The sequence below is a fragment of the Cervus canadensis genome, chromosome 2 (genome assembly GCF_019320065.1).
Source record: "Cervus canadensis isolate Bull #8, Minnesota chromosome 2, ASM1932006v1, whole genome shotgun sequence".
In the NCBI taxonomy this organism is placed as follows: Eukaryota; Metazoa; Chordata; class Mammalia; order Artiodactyla; family Cervidae; genus Cervus; species Cervus canadensis.
In genome coordinates, this window is record NC_057387.1 from 92,952,086 (window position 1) to 92,973,345 (window position 21,260).

General features: G+C 36.1%; 1 protein-coding gene and 1 non-coding gene across 9 annotated transcripts in view; one reads left to right on the forward strand and one right to left on the reverse strand.

The window, feature by feature from the left end:
- The window catches only part of SPATA6 (spermatogenesis associated 6), a 144,179-nt gene extending 130,383 nt beyond the window's left edge, over positions 1–13,796 (forward strand). For all 8 annotated transcript variants that reach the window (XM_043461388.1, XM_043461393.1, XM_043461390.1 and 5 more), the window contains 2 exons: positions 1,503–1,594; positions 13,549–13,796. In XM_043461388.1, coding sequence (XP_043317323.1) covers positions 1,503–1,594; positions 13,549–13,729 — 273 coding nt within the window. In that variant the 3' untranslated portion in view covers positions 13,730–13,796. The remainder of the gene's footprint in view (positions 1–1,502; positions 1,595–13,548) is intronic.
- Positions 13,797–20,948: 7,152 nt separating this feature from the next.
- Positions 20,949–21,022, reverse strand: TRNAT-AGU. The gene has a single exon. It is a non-coding gene; the product is annotated as a tRNA-Thr (tRNA).
- Between the last annotated feature and the right edge of the window lie 238 nt (positions 21,023–21,260).

Below are 21,260 nucleotides of genomic sequence, written 5' to 3' on the forward strand. Positions count from 1 at the left end.
ATCTATATAGTATTTAAGAAAAAGATATATATATGATAACAAGGAAAAGTTGAAAATAAAAGTACAAATACATATCATCCAAGCACTAACTATTACAGCTATATGAAAGTAAACCAAAAAATGTCAGGGGAAAAAGCATTAATAGAAATAAATGGAGTTACTTCATAATGGTAAAGTGCCCAATTCACCTGGAAGTTATAATAATTCTAAATATATGTTCACATTTTCTGTGATTTTTAAACTTGTTCTAATATTTATTGCTTACATTATTTACTTATTCATCTGGCTGTGTGGGGTCTTGGTTGCGGCACACAATCTTTGTGGCATCATGCTGGATCTTGCCTCCCACAGACTCTCTAGTTGTGATGTGTGGGCTCCAGGGTGGCACGTAGGCTCTCGAGGTGTAGCACACAGGCTCCAGAGCACACGGGCTTCAGTGGCTGCAGGATGCGGACTCGCGAGTTGTGGTGCTTGAGCCCGCTGGTTCAGTAGCTGCGGTATGTGGGCTCAGGCTCCACAGGCTGTGGGTTCTTAGTTCCCTGACCAGGGATCAAACCTGCATCCCCTGCCCTGCAAAGTGGATTCTTAATCACTGGACCGTCAGGGAAGTCCCTACTTTTTTTAACTGAATGCTGTCTTCCCAATTAATTTCATGCCATCACCAAATTTTTAAAATCATTTTTCTTCATAATCTTTATTTTACAAATTTCTTACATAAAATGAATGAATACCATATTAATACTAATCCTTATAACAGTCTATTTGTGCTTGCTAGTTCAGTTCTATTTCTGTTCCTATTTGACTGCAGAATAAGGGTATTATTCAATAGTTGAAAAACTGAATTATATAAAATTAATATATGTAAGAGCATCGCTACTGTGAATGATATTGTTTACAAAAAAGCTATCTCTTTAGAATTCTTTTTCTTCTGCCTTTGACTGGGTATGTCAGGAGTAAAGAAAAGGCTGCCTGGAGGAAGAGGAGCCATATGTTTTGATTACAACTACTTTGCTTTTGTTTTCACTTCTCGTGGCTTGTTACTGCATTTTGGCATATGAGTAATAAAACTAAGTCACTTCTTTGGGAGGTCATAGGTATGTCTAAATGCTTACATCTACATAGTTTTCCCAAATACTTATTTTTCAGAGCGTAGGTATAATCTTTTTGGAGTCCACATAACAGTATGTGAACTATCCCTTGCTGCACACTTTGTTATGTATCCTGACACAGTATCCATTCCTAATCATTCACTGATGCAAGAAACATCTACTGTGTGCTGGTCTTTGATAAGCAGTTTAAGTGATACTGTAATAGAAAAAAAAGCTATGTTAGTTTTACTTAACAGAATAATAAATTCTCACTTAGCTTTTTGTTTCTTTCCCCAAGAAATTCAGCATTTAATTCAGTCTCTCGCATTGAGAGAGGGGGATCACAATTACCAAAGAAACATGGGTGTCATTTTAATTATAAAATAAATTAATGGAAATCTTTGAATTTTTCAGGATGAGCGAGACCCAGAGAAAGAAGAGGAACTGGAACTGAAAAGAGGTCTTTTATATAGAGACTCTGCCTATGACAGCGACCCAGAGTATAGGTATGCGCTTGACTAATGTAGTGTACAGAGATCTTCTCATAGTTAGTATCAAAATAACCGCGATTTTAATCTGCAGGATTTGTGGCAAATTTATATATTTATGTATTTACTTATTTATATTTTATTTTAGCTATATAAAATCCTAGTAAAATATTTTAATGTTTGCATTACTGAAAATTTTCAGTGAAAACAGATATGGTCAGTTAATGGTGTTCCCTTTCTTTCTACTTAAGATTTATAGTGTATTTGGCTGCCTTGCAAATCCACATAGTCCTAATTTATTTCAGGATGTATCAACTCTCATCCAGACAACAAGTTTCATAATTATTGTCCATAAGTAAGCTAAATTACTTTAATTTATTATAATTTAAAAATTATTTTTCAGTAGTATAGGAGAAATTCAGCTCTTCTAGCCTAAAATTTCAGAAATGTTATAGTACTAATAAAATTTTTGCAAAATTATACTAACAGATCTCATGAAGACTTTTGAAAACTCTGTGTTAATTGCCATTAAGTGCGGTGTTAAAAACTGAATGTGTAAATTGTGAGTTAATATAACTGAAATTTCTCTGAGTCTGTATGACTGATTGATGCTATACCACTGATTACTATGTCTTCCACCTTCCTGAGTTTTCTGAGCAAGTGTAAGGAAAAAAGTTCCAGATAATGGAATATGTTTTATTGCTAACCAGGGATATGGACTGAAATCTCTGATCTTTACCGTGGTAGGCTCGTGTAAGCATTTCATGAACATGTGAGGACTTTTCCTTGTGTTCATTACACAGACTATAAATGTGAACTCCTGTCCAAAGTTACTGCTTCCCAATCTTAGAGGAATACACTACTTTCCTTCCCTCTCATAAAGGAAAGTAGTGTAGTAGTGTATTTTAAGTGAGTTTGAAGAAAAAGCAATCCAAAGAGGAAAAGGAAGGTTCAAGAAAGTACATACCTTGGGAAGAATTTTTACCTTTTATTATTGTTACTTACACTTCTATTCCCTAAATTATTGTCATATGGATTTTCATTCCAATTTAGTGTTCTATATCCACACAGTTAATTCTAATTTGCGTAAGAAGTGAATAGGGTTGATGGAGGGTTGATAAAGGGTCTGATTTTCAAAATTTTATATGCATGATATGCTTCTAAAAATATAGATTTCTACTTTCTACTTCCATAGATTCTGATTCCTTATATATAGGAGTGAGACCTAGAAATCAGCATTTTTAAGCGAACTTTTACTTCTAATAGTTTGGGATTTGAGAGCTGGATTGGGGAAAGAATTTACTACCATCAAGATAGTCCTTCTCAACTTTCTTACTGCCTGTCTTTCAGGAAATTTTAGACATTTGCTATTGCCCTGTTACCAGTTACCAGGGTCCTGAGATGCTCTTTCTCTTTTTAATACCTTCTATATATATTTCAAATTTCCTCAGTTTTCAGGATGTTGAAAATTCTCTACATTGTTGTATAATTCTAGCATCACTATCCATTTCTAGCATCACTATCCAGTTTGAGAATTGGTCCTAACTAAAGATCAGGCAAGGGGTGACACTTCATGATGGGAGTTGGCCACAGAAATAGAGAAGAGTATAAAAATAATTTTAATTTCATGTTTAGAACATGAGATGGCCATTTATAACTATTTCCCTGAATTTTTAGCTATTGTTGTCCTTTTATGGAACTAGCTATTGATAGAAACTGTTCTCTATTTACTTGTGCATATTTTGCAGGTTACTAACAGTAGGAGTATGCTCAACATATATATATATAAATATTATAATTATGAAATTGTTTATAACACAATCTCAAAGTGACTATTTTAAACTTTGACTATGTATTTTTGAATAACACAGATTGACTGTAGTTTTAATCTCCTACCTAATGCTTACTATCCAGTTAACTTGATGAATTTACCAAGGTGTAACACATAGCCAAAAAGCTCTCTTTGGTACTAGTAAATGGAAAAAAAAAATCAAAATAATATACAGACTTAAAGTCCCTTGAATAAGAATAAACTTTCAGTTTTAAGTGAGAAAAATGTTGCTTAATTCTAATCTGAATTCTTTGGATTTTGTGTTACCTGGTATATTATGATGTTTCAGATAATTTGTGCCTTGGTTCTGTTATAGTATGATATAGAGAATAACCAATGCCATCTTGTTTGTCTAGTGAATGTCTGTCCATTCTTTAGGACTAAGTTGAAGTTATTCCATCTTCTGAGATACCTTTTATGACCTCAGCAGTTCAGTTCAGTTCAGTCGCTCAGTCGTGTCCAACTCTCTGTGACCCCATGAACCGCAACACACTAGGCCTCCTGGTCCATCACCAACTCCCGGAGTTTACCCAAACTCATGTCCATTGAGTCGGTGATGCCATCTAACCATCTCATCCTCTGTCGTCCCCTTCTCCTCCCGCTTTCAATCTTTCCCAACATCAGGGTCTTTTCAAATGAGTCAGCCCTTTGCATCAGGTGGCCAAAGTATTGGAGTTTCAGCTTCAACATCAGTCCTTCCAATGAACACCCAGGACCGATTTCCTTTAGGACGGACTGGTTGGATCTCCTTAGACTGTCGTTTTTTCCTTTATCCTACCATTTCCTCTCACATATATATTTTCAATTGGCAGTATTTATCTCATAATGATTGTTTCATTCTGTGTCTGTCTTGCCTCCTCGTATTAAGCATAAGGCACTGATGTTTTGCCTACCTTTGTTTTTGACTGCGTATCAAGGTCTCTAATGTGTACTAGGAGCTCAATTTTTAAAAAAAATTAAGATATTAAAATTAGGCCCTTTATTAATAATGATCAATTTCATTTGTTGAAGCTTTAAGGCATTACTTAAGTAAACACATTTTATGGTTGTGATATTTAATAACATCTCTAAATGAGGAATCAACAGTGGAATTAATGATGATGAAAGCTATCAGATCTTATTGTCAGTGGCTCATTTCTACATATCCAAGAAAGGGAAGTAAGTGACCTGTAAGTAACCAGTCTTCAGTAAATTCATTTGAATAAACTTCTATTAATGTTATATAGTTTATGTGAATAGTAAAAGAAGTTAAACAACATCCAGTTTTTCCCTAAATTTTCACATTTCTGTAGAAAAGCCAATAATTTACTGTAGTTCCTAGACCAGTAGTATCATAAATACCCTGGTATTTGTTAGAAATCCAAATTCTTGGACCCCACCTCAGACATACTCAGTTAGTTATTTTGGGTGTGAGGCTCAATAATCTGAGTAGTAATAAGCCCTCCAGATGACTCTGATGTGTGTTAAAGTTTGAGAACTACTGCTGTAATTTATCAAGAAATCTTGATGTCTTTTTTTTTTTTCCAAAAAATTCCAAGATATTTCTGATATGCATATGGATTTTAAAAAGTGATTACAGGTTTTTCTATTAAATGGTAGTTTTGGTGATATAGAATTCTATAATTTTTTTGTTGACCAATCATGATACAGTAGTATTAAGTGGGTAATAGTTACATAATCACAATAGTAAAAGATGTTTATCAGTTTTCACAATCAATAGCCAGACAAAAAATAAAAGATAATTACAATTGCAAGTCATAATGGGAACATAATTAACCTAACAATATAAAATAATTGCATACAATTTGGGGGTCAAGTAGAGTGATGTAAGTGGAAATGCATACATGGACATGTTTTCATCTGCTCAGCCAATCTGTGTCTTTTGGTTGGTTCATTTAATTCATTTACATTTAAGGTAATTAAATCTTACCTTAAGGTAATCCTATTACCATTTTCTTAATTGTTTGGGGTTTATTTTCTTTAGATAGGGCTTTTCCTTCTCTTGTTTTCTGCTGAGAGTTCCTTTAGCATTTGTTGTAAAGCTGGTTTGGTGGTGCAATTCTCTTAACTTTTGCTTGTCTGTAAAACTTTTGATTTCTCCATCAAATCTGAAGGAGAGTCTTGCTGAGTAGAGTATTCTTGGTTGTACATTCTTCCCTTTCATCACTTTAAATATGTCATGCTGTTCCTTTCTGTCTTATAAAGTTTCTGTTGAGAAATCAGCCTGATGGGAGTTACCTTGTATGTTTTTTTGTTGTTTTTCCCTTGTCGCTTTAATATTTTATCTCTGTCTTTATTTTTTGTCGGTTTGATTATTATGTGTCTCGGTGTATTCTTCCTTTGGTTTATCTTGCCTGGGACTCTGTGTGCTTCCAAGACTTGGTTGATTATTTCCTTTTCCATGTTAGGGAAGTTTTCAGCTATTATCTCTTCAAATATTTTCTCAGGTCCTTTCTCTCTGTTGTCCTCCTGGGAACCCTTTAATGTGAATGTTCATGTGTCAGTGTTGTTCCAGAGGTCTTTTAGGCTGTCTTCATTTCTTTTCACCCTTTTTTCTATATTCTGTTCTGTGGCAGTGGTTTCCACCATTCTGTACCCCAGGTCATTTATCCGTGCTTCTGTCTCAGTTATTCTGCTGTGGATTCCTTCTAGTGTACTATTCATCTCTGATTGTTTTTTAGTTGTTGTAGGTCTTTGGTAGACATTTCTTGCAATCTTTGCCTCCATTCTTTTTCCAAGATCCTGAATCATATTCACTATCATTATTCTGAGTTCTTTATCTGGAAGGTTGCCTATCTCCACTTCATTTGTTTTTCTGGGATTTTTATCTTGTCCCTTCATCTGGAATGTAACTTTCTGCTTTTTCATACTAATTAACTTTCTGTAACATGGTTTTGTTTTACTCCCTGTGGGATTGTGGTTCTTCTTGCTTCTTCTGTCTGCCCTCTGATGGAAGAGGCTAAGAGGCTTGTGTAAGCTTCTTGATGAGAGGGACTGTGTTGGGAAAAATTGGGTCTTGCTCTGGTGGACAGGGCCTTGCTCAGTAAAGCTTTGATTCAATTATCTGCTGATGGGAAGGGTTTGCTCCCTCCCTGGTAGCTTTTTGGCCTGAGGTGACCCATCCCTGGGAGTTAAGGGGGACCTCCAAAACGGGACTTTCCCAGACAGCTGCTACCAGTCCCCCCATCCCTGTGGTGGGCCCCTACTGACCCACACCTCCATAGCAGACCCTCCAACACTAGCAGGTAGTTTTGGTTCAGTTTCCTGTAGAATCACTGCTCCTTTCTTCTGAGTCTTGGTGCACACAAGGTTTTGTTTGTGTCCTCCAAGACTGGAGTCTGTTTCCCCCAGCCCTGTGGAAGTCTTATAATCAGACCCCTCTGGTCTTCAAGGTCGGACTCCCTGCGGATTCCCAGTCCCTTTGTCGGGTGGCCAGGCTGGGAAGCCTGACGCGGGGTTCTGAACATCCACAACAGTGGGAGAACTTCCTTGGTGCTATTGGTCTCCAGTTTGTGAGCCCCCCGCCCAGCGGGTATGGAGTTTGATTTTATTGTGGTTGTGCCTCTCCTACCATCTCAGTGCAGCCTCTTCTTTGCCTTTGGACATGGGGTATCTTTTTTGGTAGGCTCCAGGGTCCTCCTGTGGATAGTTGTTCAGTAGCTAGTTGTGATTTTGGTGCTTTTGCAGGGGAAGTTGAGTGCGTGTCTTTCTATTTCGGCATCTTGAACCAGAAGTCTCTTGATGACTTTAATGATATTTTATGACATTTTATTTTCTGTTGTGTCTTTAAAGTTGCAAAATGCTTTGATGATTTTATTACCTCATATTAAAGCCTCTCCCTCTCATCTATCCTGATCTTCAAGATTTTGAATACTTTCCTTCCTACCTTCCTTACTTCCATCTATCCATACATCCATACATACATACATCCAGTATATTTAGTTCAGTCACTCATTTGTATCTGACTCTTTGTGACCGCATGGACTGCAGCATGCCAGGCTTCCCTGTCCATCACCAACTCCTGGAGCTTGCTTAAATTCATGTCCATTGAGTCAGTGATGCCATCCAACCATCTCATCCTCTGTCAGGCCTTTCTCCTGTCTTCAATCTTGCCCAGCATCAGGGTCTTTTCCAATGAGTCTATTCTTCACAACAGATGTCAAAGTATTGTAGTTTCAGCTTCAGCATCAGTCTTTTCAGTGAATATTCAGGACAGATTTCCTTTAGAATTGACTGGTTTGATCTCCTTGCAGTCCAAGGGACTCTCAAGAGTCTTCTCCAACACCACAGTTTAAAAGCATCAAAACTGTGGCTCTCAGCTTTTTTTATGGTCCAGCTCTCACGTCCATACATGACTATTGGAAAAACTGTAACTTTGATTAGATGGATCTTTGTCAGTAAAGTAATGTCTCTGCTTTTTAATATGCTATTTAGATTGGTTATAGCTTTTCTTCCAAGGAGCAAGCATCTTTTAATTTCATGGCAGCGGTCACCATCTGCAGTGACTTTAGAGTCCAAGAAAATAACGTCTCTCACTGTTTACATTGTTTCCCCATCTATTTGCCATGAAGTGATGGAACTGGATGCCATGATCTTAGTTTTCTGAATGTTGAGTTTTCAGCCAGCTTTTTCACTCTCCTCTTTCACTTTCGCAGAACAGTTCCTGTTTGCTTTCTGCCATAAGGGTGGTGTCATCTGCATATCTGAGGTTATTGATATTTCTTCAGGCAATTTTGATTCCAGCTTGTGCTTCATCCAGCCTGGCATTTCACATGATGTACTCTGCATAGAAATTAAATAAGCAGGGTGGCAATATACAGCCTTGACATACTCCTTTCCCAATTTGTAACCAGTCCACTGCTCCATGTCCATTTCTGACTATTGCTTCTTGACCTGCGTACAGATTTCTCAGGAGGCAGGTAAGATAGTCTGGTATTCCCATCTCTTGAAGAATTTTCCACAGTTTGTTGTGATCTACACAGTCAAAGGCTTTGGCTTAGTCAGTAAGGCAGAAGTAGATGTTTTTCTGGAACTCTCTTGCTTTTTTGATGATCCAGTGGATATTAGCAATTTGATCTCTGGTTCCTCTGCCTTTCTTAAATCTAGCTTGAACATCCAGAAGTTTTTGATTCACATACTACTGAAGCTTCGCTTGGAGAATTTTGAGCTTTACTTTGCTAGTGTGTGAGATGAATGCAGTTGTGCAATAGCTTGAGCATTCTTTGGCATTGCCTTTCTTTGGGATTGGAATGAAAACCTACCTTTTCCAGTCCTTTGGCCACTGCTGAGTTTTCCAAAATTGCTGACCTATTGAGTGCAACACTTTAACAGCATCATTTTTTTTCCTTTATTTATTTATTTATTTTTTCAGTGGGTTTTGTCATACATTGATATGAATCAGCCATAGATTTACACGTATTCCCCATCCTGATCCCCCCTCCCACCTCCCTCTCCACCCGATTCCTCCAGGTCTTCCCAGTGCACCAGGCCCGAGCACTTGTCTCATGCATCATCTTTTGAAATAGCTCAACTGGATTTCCATTACCTCCACTAGCTTTGTTCATAGTGATGCTTTCTAAGGCCCACTTGACTTAGTATTCCAGGATGTCTGGCTCTAGGTGAGTGTTCATACCATAGTGATTGTCTGGGTTGTGAACATCTTTTTTTTTTATAGTTCTTTGGTGTATTCTTCCCACCTCTTCTTAATATATTCTGCTTCTGTTAGGTCCATACCATTTCTGCCTTTTATTATGCCCATCTTTGCATGAAATGTTCCCTTCGTATTTCTAATTTTCTTGAAGAGATCTCTGTCTTTCCCATTCTATTGTTTTCCTCTATTTCTCTGCATTGATCACTGAGGAAGGCTTTCTTACCTCTCCTTGCTGTTCTCTGGAACTCTGCATTCAAATTGGAGTATCTTTCCTTTTCTCCTTTGCTTTTCGCTTCTCTTCTTTTCTCAGCTATTTGTTAGGCCTCCTCAGAAAAGCATTTTGCCTTTTTGCATTTCTTTTTCTTGGGGATGGTCTTGATCACTGCCTTCTGTATAGTGTCACAAACCTCCATCCATAGTTCTTCAGGCACTCTATCAAATCTAATCCCTTGAATCTATTTGTCACTTCCACTGTATAGTCATAAGGGATTTGGTTTAGGTCATACCTGAATGACCCAGTGGTTTTCCCTACTTTCTTCAATTTAAGTCTGAATTTAAAGAGTTCGTGATCTGAGTCACGGTCAGCTCCCGATCTTGTTTTTTGCTGACTGCATAGAGCTTCTCCATCTTTGGCTGCAAAGAATATAATCAGTCTGACCTCAGTATTGACCATCTGGTGATGTCCATGTGTAGAGTTGTCTCTTGTGTTTTTAGAAAAGGTGTTTGCTATGACCAGTGCATTCTCTTGGCAAAACTCTGTTAGCCTTTGCCCTGCTTCATTTAGTACTCTAAGACCAAATTTGCCTGTTACTCCAGGTATCTCTTGACTTCCTACTTTTGCATCCCTTCATCCATCATCCATCCCTCCAATGTCTATAGAGCATATATCACATCCTCAATATTATTTTCCATGTTTTGTCAAAGTTTGGCTTGGTAGGAACCTTTATTAAGAAGGAATTCATCTCTTATATTATATCTTTAATTATATTGAATCTTCAATCACAAGCTTTAAGTAGAGAATATGTATCATCATCTTTTAAAGTCACTTTCAACTCTGGTTGAGTACAAGTGGCAAATGGCCATTTTTTATTCTCATCACCTTCCAATTATTTATTAGAATTAATATCATCTGTATGCCATATATCTTACCCTCCGACCTTTTTTTCATGTATATCACTTTATACATATGTTATCTCAATACTGTGTGTAAAGTAGTATGTACTTGGTCTTCTTTTCATACTGATACAGAAAACACTGTCAGGGTTTCAAGTGAGTTCCTCCTTTTCTGAGTATAAGACCTAGTCATGCCTTTTGTATCCTAGTACATGTTAAGCTGCCTAAGGCCTTTCTCTTCTCTAAATAAATGCTAGGCTTTAAAAATTTATAATTTATATCTTAACAACATTTAAATTTTGAAAGTGCTTAGTTCACAGATATTATCCTAGTCTCTGTTCCCTTTTTTTTTCTTTATAGCATTGTCATAATTAAATAGAGAGCTCCCTATTGAAGTAGCAAGAGAAAATTGCTAAAAAAATATATCTATGCTGCATTTAATAAAATAGCAATTTTATCCTGCTTTGAAGATAACCATTTTATGTTACATAGCACTGATGCCATGTTTTGTAATAGGAACTTTGAGTGCTTTGAATGAATGAATTCTGGAGATACTGTTGGTAAAATACAGAAGTGTGGTCTTTAAAAGCCTATTACTATAATAAGATGTTTTAGTGTCACTTACCTATTTTAAGCTTATTAATGTTCTCAGCAAGGGAAAATTAGAATTGACTCAATATGTTCGCAATCTATTAGTTAGATAGCCAGTGCTTCCATGTCTAGAAGTAAATGTTGCTTTTAAGATTCTGCTGTTCTTTGTTTGCACCTATCCATGGACTATATTAGGACCTGTTTTGCAAACATCTCTATTTTACAATTCAGACTTACAGGATGAGCCAATTCCTAATTCTTTCCATAGAACCACAGTACTGTCTACTAAAATGAAAGTTCTACAATTTTAAAAAGAAATAATTCCCTGTCAAAATCTGCAAGATTTTTAAAGCATTAGGAGGATGTCTATTTTGACCACTTCAGCTCTCTTCACAGAAACTTTTCAGGTTCACAGTTGCTTCTAAAAAGGTTACTGGACTTTATTTATTCATTGTAAGCCATTGAGATGGCATTGATATTTTAAAGCAGCTTTGTGAATGAAAAAAAAGCATTGTCTAATAATACCAAAGCAGTAGCAAATCTATGCCTGATGGCATTAAATACAGTAATTTATGATAGAGATTAGGAATTTGATTTACAATATCAGAAAAACCTACACAATGATTTTCAAAGTAAATGTCCCTACTATTGCTTACTTTTCTGAGATTTGGGTAGTGGCTTAATAGAAATTCAAATTTGTGTTGAGTAGGTTTATTGTGGTAGAACTAGCCTGGCAAAATACAGAGTTCAGAAAAGGACATTATTATGCAGTAAAGTTGATGACTATGGACAACAGGGAGATAGAGTACAGATCTGTGCTTTGTGAATATTAATTAGGATATGACTTGATGTTAAACAAAACACAGCAACAAATAAAGCAAATATAATCAAATGAACAAAAGACAACATATGGGGACTCCTACAGTATTATGAGGGCTTTGCAATGTGGAGAATTTTGAAAGAGATGGGAATACCAGACCATCTTACCTGCCTCCTGAGAAATCTGTATGCAGGTCAGGAAGCAGCATTTAGAACTGAACATGGAACAATGGTTCCAAATTGGGAAAGGAGTATGTCAAGGCTGTATATTCTCACCCTGCTTGTTTAACTTCTATGTGGAGTACATCATGTGAAATGCCAGGCTGGATGAAGCACAAGATGAAATCAGGATTGCCTGGAAAAATATCAGTAACCTCAGATTTGCAGATAACACCACCCTTATGGCAGAAAGCGAACAGGATCTAAAGAGCCTCTTGATGAAAGTGAAAGAGGAGAGTGAAAAAGCTGGCTGAAAACTCAACATTCAGAAAACTAAGATCATGGCATCCGGTCCCATCACTTCATGGCAAATAGATGGGGAAACAATGGAAGCAGTGAGAGACTTTATTTTCTTGGACTCCAAAATCACTGCAGATGGTGACCACTGCCATGAAATTAAAAGATGCTTGCTCCTTGGAAGAAAAGCTATAACCAACCTAAACAACATATTAAAAAGCAGAGACATTACTTTGCCGACAAAGGTCCATCTAGTCAAAGTTGTGGTTGTTCCAGTAGTCATGTAAGGATGTGAGAGTTGGGCCATTAAGAAGGCTGAGTGCTGAAGAATTGATGCTTTTGAACTGTGGTGTTGAAGAAGACTCTTGAGAGTCCCTTGGAAGGAGATCAAACCAGTCAATCCTAAAGGAAATCTGTCCTGAATATTCATTGGAAGGACAGATGCTAAAGCTGAAACTCCAATACTTTGGCCCCCTGATGCAAAGAACTGACTCCTTGGAAAAGACCCTGATGCTGGGAAAGATTGAAGGCAGGAGGAGAAGGGGCCGACAGAGGATGAGATGGTTAGATGGCATCACCAACTTGACGGACATGAGTTTGAACAAACTCCGGGAGTTGGTGATGGACAGGGAAGCCTGGCATGATGCAGTCCATGGGGTTGCAAAGAGTCAGACACGACTGAGTGACTGAACTGAACTGAAAGTAGTATGAGGGAACAGAGGCAAACATGGGGGCTTAGACTTGTAGAATATTTGCAGAGGTACAGAGTATATGCAGAAATGTTCTATTAATGTGTTTATGTATGTGATTTCTTTATCATTTGACTCAAAATGTCCAAAAAACTGTTTTGAGTGACTGTTTTTAGGCAGGAGTTTGGATTGTGAGAAACTGTATGAAAGAACTTGTATTCATTAGGCTAGACTATTTCTTAAGCAAAGCTAATGAAAGAAAGGTGGAAACTATATAAAAGCAATAGCATTTGAGACTTGGCTAAGGCCTTTTGAAATATTTTAAAAATTATACTAACATTATTAGAAATTGTATTAATTAACTCTCTGAAACTGAATGGACAAAGTAAAAGTAAGGATAATCATGTTATCATTTTCAAAATTTTTCCAATGTGAAAGAAGTGTGGTACCAGGTGTAAAGAAAGTTTGATAGAATCAAATAAGATTGCTGGAATGTATGAGGTAGAATCCCACTTTAGCAAATCCATCAGGAGGTAGAGACACCTATTAACATTTGTAACATTTAATAGCAAGAACATACAGTTTTACATGGCACATCTAACATGCCTGAGAGGTCTTATCTATAATAAGTATTTAATTTATTGAAGTGGGCTCATTATTTGTTTAAAAAATAAACTTAGTCTTTTAAAAAGTCAGTATTTCATTTCTAAGAAATAAAAACGTGTTATCAAGCCTATAAAGTACTTAGTAAATACTTGATTTATATGTCCCACCTCTCATTTTGCTTCATTATTATTTTAATCTTTTATATCCCTTTCTATAGCTCATTTCAACGGCCACGTGGCACTCTCCATTTGGATGATGGTGAATACTGGTCCAACAGGGCAGCCTCTTATAAAGGAAAATCCCACCGACCCATCTTTGAGAACAGCATGGACAAGATATACAGGAACTTATACAAAAAGGCCTGTAGTTCTGTTTCTCATACACAGGAAAGCTTCTGAGATCAGCCGCGATGAACTGTATGAGTGTCCTTGTCAACTTCTCAATGAAAACGTTTGATGTAATCAATACCTGTATTCTTTTATTTTTTTTAGATGGGTAGTTCTAATTGAGCACAGTAGTTAGACTTGAATAAGTTTATTATTTCAGATGATAAAGCATCATGGGCAAGCGTTCTTTTTCCAGTCACAGTAGAGAGCGCTGTATCCTCACAGTTCTGCCACACAGTCACAACCTCCATTCTGATTAGGAGAAAGCTGTCCTGTCACATCTCTCTCATGTCACCAGCTACAAATCCAAGAACATATTCTCTCTAAAAGTGCTCTTCTGCCTTCATCACCTTGTAATTTTCTTTCCATTTGCTTGACTGGTTATCTTGTTCTGACTAAGATTATTTTTATTATTAACTCTCATTTCTTGGTCATGCGCAAAAATATATATATATATACAGAGATGAATTTCTCAGGAGTTTAAACTCTATTTTAACTAGTATTTTCTACCGTTTGCTCCTTAAGAAAAAAGCTATTGATATGTCTTAGCTCCTAAGGTATAGCTTTCTTTTTAAAGTTTCTGTAATCCTTTACTCCCTCTTCTCTAAAAGAGCTAGCTAAGTTACCTAAAATGCCTAACAGCAAGAAATAGGAATGGCCAAATGTGACCCCAGATGTGAATAACTGATTTTTAAAAATAGATTTTTTTTTGCATTGTTTTTTTCTAGAGTCAAAACTTTTGGTGGAACCAGAATCAGAAAATAGCCTTTGTTTAAAAGCTTGTAGAAACTCAGAAAGAATAAGGGATTTATATTGTAATTTAATCTCTTTAGAACATTCATAGGTATCAAATAGCCCATGAAAGTAGCAACCTTACTTTAAAAAAAAAAAAGAAAACAAACCTGGGAACCATAAAGGGGAGGAAATATTAGAGCATAACTCTTTATACTCAAAAGTTGTTGGTTGATAAAATTAGCTTCTTCCCCCTTTCCCCCCTTCCCTGGCTCCAAACACATCTGAGGCCAGTTAGGCTTTGAAGATACAAAGAAATTAGTAACCTTCTATTTTTTAGAGAGAGTAGAAGAAATGCAGAGAATAGGAAATAATAAACTTGACATAAACTTTAAGAGTGGACTACAAGATAATGTTTTCTCATTGACTCCATCTTTGGTTAATTTTATAGTTATGATCTTAAAAGAAAATACTTGAGTTGAACTCTATTTAAGTTGGAATTGGTATGCAAATTGGGCGATTTATTTTTTTAATTGGAGAAAATACATAATACCTGTTATCTAATAATAAGACTTTTCAGCTTCATGTTGATTGTTTTGTCTGTGGCAATCTGCAGTATATTGGAAAGCACATCAGAGATAGGAGCCAGGTGTCCTAGGCTTCAGATCTCTGGTCCTAGTTTCCTAGTTATCAATGGAGAGAACGGAGTAGGTCAGCATTTCCTGAACCATGTTTGTGGACTGCTCTTCTAAGAGATGGCTTTAGGAATGTAGATACAAGTATTTCATTGGTCATGTAAGTTTAGGAAAGATCTGTGTACCACTCAGACTTAGAGAGTCATGGGTAAGATGACAGGAATGAAAAGGGGGTGCTAGTGATGCTGAAGAAAACAGTGATAAGTTGTCCAGGCAAACTACATATGGTCATCTTAGTAAAAACATTAGCATGTTTGAGGCTCTAAGAAATCCTGGCATAAACACGCTTCGCTCTAGCATCTAGTAGAAAGTCTGATACATACTTGGTGCTCATTAAATATTTATTGATTAACCCAGACTTTCCTAAACTAAGTTGAGCGTGTAACAGTATTTGTTGTTATGGTTATCTTTCCCCTTCCGTTCCTCTCCCCCAACTCCCGATACTTCCTCTGAAATGCTATCTGCAGACACATGTGGACATAGTCAGGAAAATACTGGACTCCACAATCACTGAGCTACCGTCTGGTTGTAAGTTGTCTAATGAATTTTTGTATAAGCTTTTGAAGGTCAGCATTGAATGATGGTTTTTTTAAAAAATCATTTATCAATGAAACTTAGTATCTTTTCCTCCTTGATTATAAACAAATGAAAAATTCCCCTATTTAAAAGTTGCTTCTTGGTGTGCTACATAGCTTCAGTCATGTCTCACTCTTTGAGACCCTATGGACTGTAGCCCACCAGGCTCCTCTGTCCATGGGATTCTCCAGCAAGAATACTGGAGTGGGTTGCCATGCCCTCCTCCAGGGGATCTTCCTGACCCAGGGATTGACCCTGAGTCTCCCGTCTCCTGCATTGGCAGGCAGGTTCTTTACCCCTAGAGCCATCTGGGAAGATGAGTGAAGTGAAAGTCTCTCAGTCGTGTCTGAGTCTTTGTGACCCCATGGACTGTATAGTCCCTGGAATTCTCCAGGCCAGAATACTGGAGTGTGGGTAGCCTTTCCCTTCTCCAGGGGATCTTCCCAACCCAGGGACTGAACCCAGGTCTCCTGTACTGCAGGCAGATTCTTTACCAGCTGAGCCACAAGGGGAGCCCAGGCTTCTTGGTAAAAAGACCAAATATGCACTTTAAAGAAAATATTTGCTATCATAGAAAACCTCCTGAGTGAGTAAGTACCAAAAGAAAAAAAAATTACTTTGCACCTATATTTGCCATTATCATATAAAGGCCACCAAAAAAATGGGTCTCAAAGGGGAACTTTGGAAAATATTTAAGAGACATTTTCCTCTGAATTAAATTTGACATCTCCCTGAAGGATCAGATATACATTTCCATGTACTTACCATCTTTGCTGTCTATTTCCATTCCCTGGAGGAAAGAGTAATCTTTGTTGTTTTCCTTAACTATTATTATGAATTCTTATGTTGTATTATCTTTTAAGAGTAAAACCTCTAAGTACTAATAGTTTCCTTTTCTCATTGAGAGAAGCAGAAAGATGCCATAGTTTATTCTCTTAACCCCTTTTTTAATATTTCCTACAATCCTAGTAATAGTTATTAGACAATATGAAAGATAAATAGGTCTGTCTCCTTCTTTTTAATATAATTTTTCTTTTAGATTAAAAAAATCCTAGGAATTTAAGGAAGGAAAATGTTAATTCAGCTAAGAAAAAAGTTGAATCGTTGGACTGAGGGTATGTCTTCCCTGGTTTCACTACTAGTTGTATAACCTTGTTTAAGTCATCTATCCTTCTTGGACCTCAGTTTTATTTCCTATAAGGTGAGGAAGGGGTTAATTTAGAATGACTTTTAATGTTCCAACATTTTTATAATTGTGTAATTGATCAATGTAGAAGATTAGGAAGTTTTTGGCAGCAGAGTTGTGTTCTGATTTCAAAGATTAAGCCCTTGATTAAAAATCTGGACCAAAAAGAAAATTCTCATTATTGTGCTCATTTCTTAATAGCGGCTTTTTTGAGATAGTTCATATGCTATAAAATTCACCCTTTAAAAGTGTACAGTTGAGTGGTTTTCATTATAGTCACAGAGTTGTGCAACTGTAACCACTAGCTAATTATAAAATACTTCATCACTCCAGAAAGAATTCTGTATCCATTAGCAATTGCTCCTCATTCCTTTTTTCCCTTGTCTCCTGACAACTACTAATCTGCTTTCTGTTTCTATGCCTATTCTGGACATTTAGACATTTCATATAAATGGGATTTATATAATATGTGAATTTTTTGTCTGGCTTCTTTCATCTAGCATAATGTTTTCAGGACTCATACCTGTTGTAACATGTGCCAGTACTTTATTTCTTTTTATTGCTAAAAAATATCTATTGTATGGATGTATCATATTTTGTTTTTCCGTTCAGTTGGTGGGCATTTTCATTGCTTTCACCTTGAGGATATTATGAAAAATACTGGTACTATGAGCGTTTGTAAAGTTTGTGATAGATATATGTTTTTATTTTCCTTGAATATACACCTAAGAGTAGAATTGTTGGGTCATATGGAAACTCTTTGTTTAACATTTTGAAGAATTGCTTTCCAAAATGACTCAACCATTTTACAACTATTATGTTTATTTTTATCTTATCTTAGGAACTTGGGTTGGTTACACATTCAACCACTTATTCACCCATTTATCACATATTTATTGAGCACTGTGTTAGATATAGAGTATAAAATTTTTATATGTATCTTCCCATAAGCACAAAGAATCTATTGAGAGAGACAAGAAAACAATATATTTCAGCATTTATGGTATTACCATACTTCTATGATAAAATAATGCAAGAATGAGCATAGAGCATGCTAGCTTGATGCAACAGAACTTGTAAAAGCATGAAAATGGGAGAGAAAATGATTGTTCAGAAAACCCCAAATGCTGTAACTAGAGATTGTGTACAAGGTTGCAAACACTTTGATGGGATATGATGAATGCTAAAATGGACCACAAAGAGAACCACAGGCTTGGAGCAGCATTAAATGAGGCAACCTTTTAGCTGGACACTGAAAGATGGGAAGGACTTTTGTGAACAGGAAACCCAAATGGGATATACTCAATATTGATAATTTACGAGGGTGGAGGCAGGATTGAGGAAAATGTCCAGAAATCAGTTAAAGATCTAGAACTTGGGAGAACTCAAGAATTGAAAATGGATTTTTGAAGTCAGATATAACTTAAACAGATAAACAAAAAACCTCTGTTGCTCTTGTCCTAATTTGTATGTGACCATAATAAGCACCTTGAGAGTAGTGGACCCGAAGCAATTGTGCTTTTTACTTATTATTGAAGCCCTGGTGGGAGAAAATTAGTTTGAGGAACACCCTTTTAGAAATTAAGAAAGATATTGTCCTCCCAATCCCAGATTATCCAACTAGCTAGAAATTTATTTACAAAAATGAAAAAGTAGGAGAGAAACTCAATTTTTTGTTATTGGGGTTACGAGAGTATTATTTATCTCTGAATGATATACTTTGAGTTTAATTATATGAAGATCCTTAGACAACCAGAACTTGTGAGTATTCATCCATTTAACAAATGTTATTGAAGGTCTAATGTCCAAAGATAAACAAAAACCTAGTTCCTGACCCAAGTTCATAGGGGAAAAACTGACATTTACTTATTACAGTGAAAGAAGTACTCTAATAAATAATAAGGTTTGCAAGTATTTTCTCTCATCCCATTGATTGTCTTTTTGTTGTTGATTGTTTCCTTTGCTCTGAAGAAACTTTCTATGTGGTTTTATGTGAAGTGGTTCCACTTTGTCTATTTTTACTTTTGTTGCTTTTGCTTTTGGTGTCGTAGCCAAGAAATCATTGCCAAGACCAATGTCAAGATTTCCCCCTATATTTTCTATTAGGAGTTTTACAATTTCAGGTCTTATGTTTAAATCTTTAATCCACTTTGACTTGATTTTTATGTATAATGTAAGTTAAGGGTTTGATTCCTTCTTTCTTTCTTTTTTTTTTTTTTTTGCATGTGGATATATAATTTTCCTAACCATTTGTTGAAGAGACTGGTTTTTCCCCTTTGTATGTTCTTGACTCCCTTTCAAAGATCAGTTGACTCTGTGTGTGTTACTTTATTTCTGGGCTGTCTATTCTGTTCCACTGCTCTTTTTCTGTCTTTATCCCAGTACCATACTGTTTTAATTGCTATGGATTTATAATTTAGTTTGAAATCAGGAGTATGATGCCTCCAGCTTTTTTGTTCTTTTTTAAGATCACTTTGGTTATTCTGAGTCTTTGGTGATTCTATACGATTTTATGATTTTTTTTCCCTATTTCTGTAAAAAATGTCATTGGGATTTTGATGGGCATAATAGGGAATCTGTATATCACTTTGGGGAGTGGACATTTTAACCAGCCACATAATAATCACACACACACACATAAATGTGTAAAGAAGACACACAAAATTAAGAAAGAAAAGATTTAAAGAATCTTACTACAAAAAGATCAACAAGGCACAAAGGAAGATCACAAGAGAGGAATAGAGAGACAAAATATAAAACAGAAAACAGCAAAATGGCAAAAGTAAATCCTTTCCTATCAATGATTGCCTTAAATATAAATGAATTAAGACATAGAGTGGCTGAATGGATAATAAAGCAAGATCCAAGTATATGCTATCTACAAGAGACTCTTTATATTAAAGGACACACATAGGCTAAAAGTGGAGGAATGGAAAAATAGTATTCCATGTAAATATTAAACAAGAGAGCATAGGTGCCTATAGTATCATCAGGAAAAAAATAGACTTTAAGTCTGTCACAAGCATCACTACATTTCTGTTGCAGGTTAAGTTTTTAAAAGTTTAATCTTCTGAGTTTATGATATAGTTCAGAAATGAGAGGAAACCTTTAATGCCTTTGAACACATGTAGTAGATTTGAGAATAGGTATATCCTCTTAGAGACTTATTTTCATCAGTGAAACACATTCTTCACTGGAGTTTTTTTGTGTGTGTTTGTTTTTCAGTAAAATTAGTGATATATGCAGACAAAATGTTGAAGGATTTATGTACATACATTTCCAGTAACATCTATTTCTAGGAGATTGACAACAACACTGAATAATAGAAAAAGTGCTTTCTTCACAACTTTTCTGAACCTCTTTTTTTAGCCTGTGAAATGAGATATTAATAAACATTGCCCTCCATTCCTCATAAAAGTATTAGGATTAAGTAGGAAAATGAATGTGGACATTCTTTGACACATGTTAGGCATTATCCTAATTACTTTGGGGAAGTGATCTGGGAAAAGAAATTCACAATTTTAAAAATAATCTATCTAGCATAATAACAATACTGTTGGTTGCAGAGTTGAATGAACTTCAGATTTTTTTCTCTGTGTTTTCTTGTAACCTCTGTGCTGCTTAACTTTTCTGAGCTTATTTTCTCTTTTGTGAAATGGAAGCTGTTTTCGTAGAGTTCATTTAACCAGTTAATGCATGTGGAACACCTCATACAAAGCATGGTGCTCAATAAAGGTAACTGTAATAACTAAACTTCCAAGTCAGTATAAAGATAGTATTCTGATAGATCTTGAGGATCTGATTGAAGAAAGTGAAATAAATGTAAAAAATTTTCAAAATTATTTCAGGACACAAGACCAAATCAGATTTCTTTCAGTATGGCTCTTAAGTTTACTAGCTATTTAGTTGATGTAGGTTGTATAATATTCAGTTCAGTTCAGTTCAGTCACTTAGTCGTGTCCAACTCCGTGACCCCATGGATCTCAGCACGCTAGTCTTCCCTGTCCTTCACCAACTGCCAGAGCCTAAATAGAACACTGGTAGGCCCCACTGGGGTTTGAACCCAGGATCTCCTATTTACTAGACAGGCGCTTTAACCAGCTAAGCCACAGAGCCTTTCTTAGCCTTGTAGTCTATTCTGTGGTGCTATCTGGAGATATTAGACCTTAATTTTATTTTTTACAAAATGAGAATGATACCTACCTAAGATGGTTACTATGAAGAATATATTAGGTAAATGTTGCAAAGTGATTAGTATTATACCTAAAAAATAGTAGATGCTTAAAGTAGACATCTTTCCCTTTCCCTTTCATTATTTTGTGTATAAATCCACCCAGGCATAGACCTTAGCATC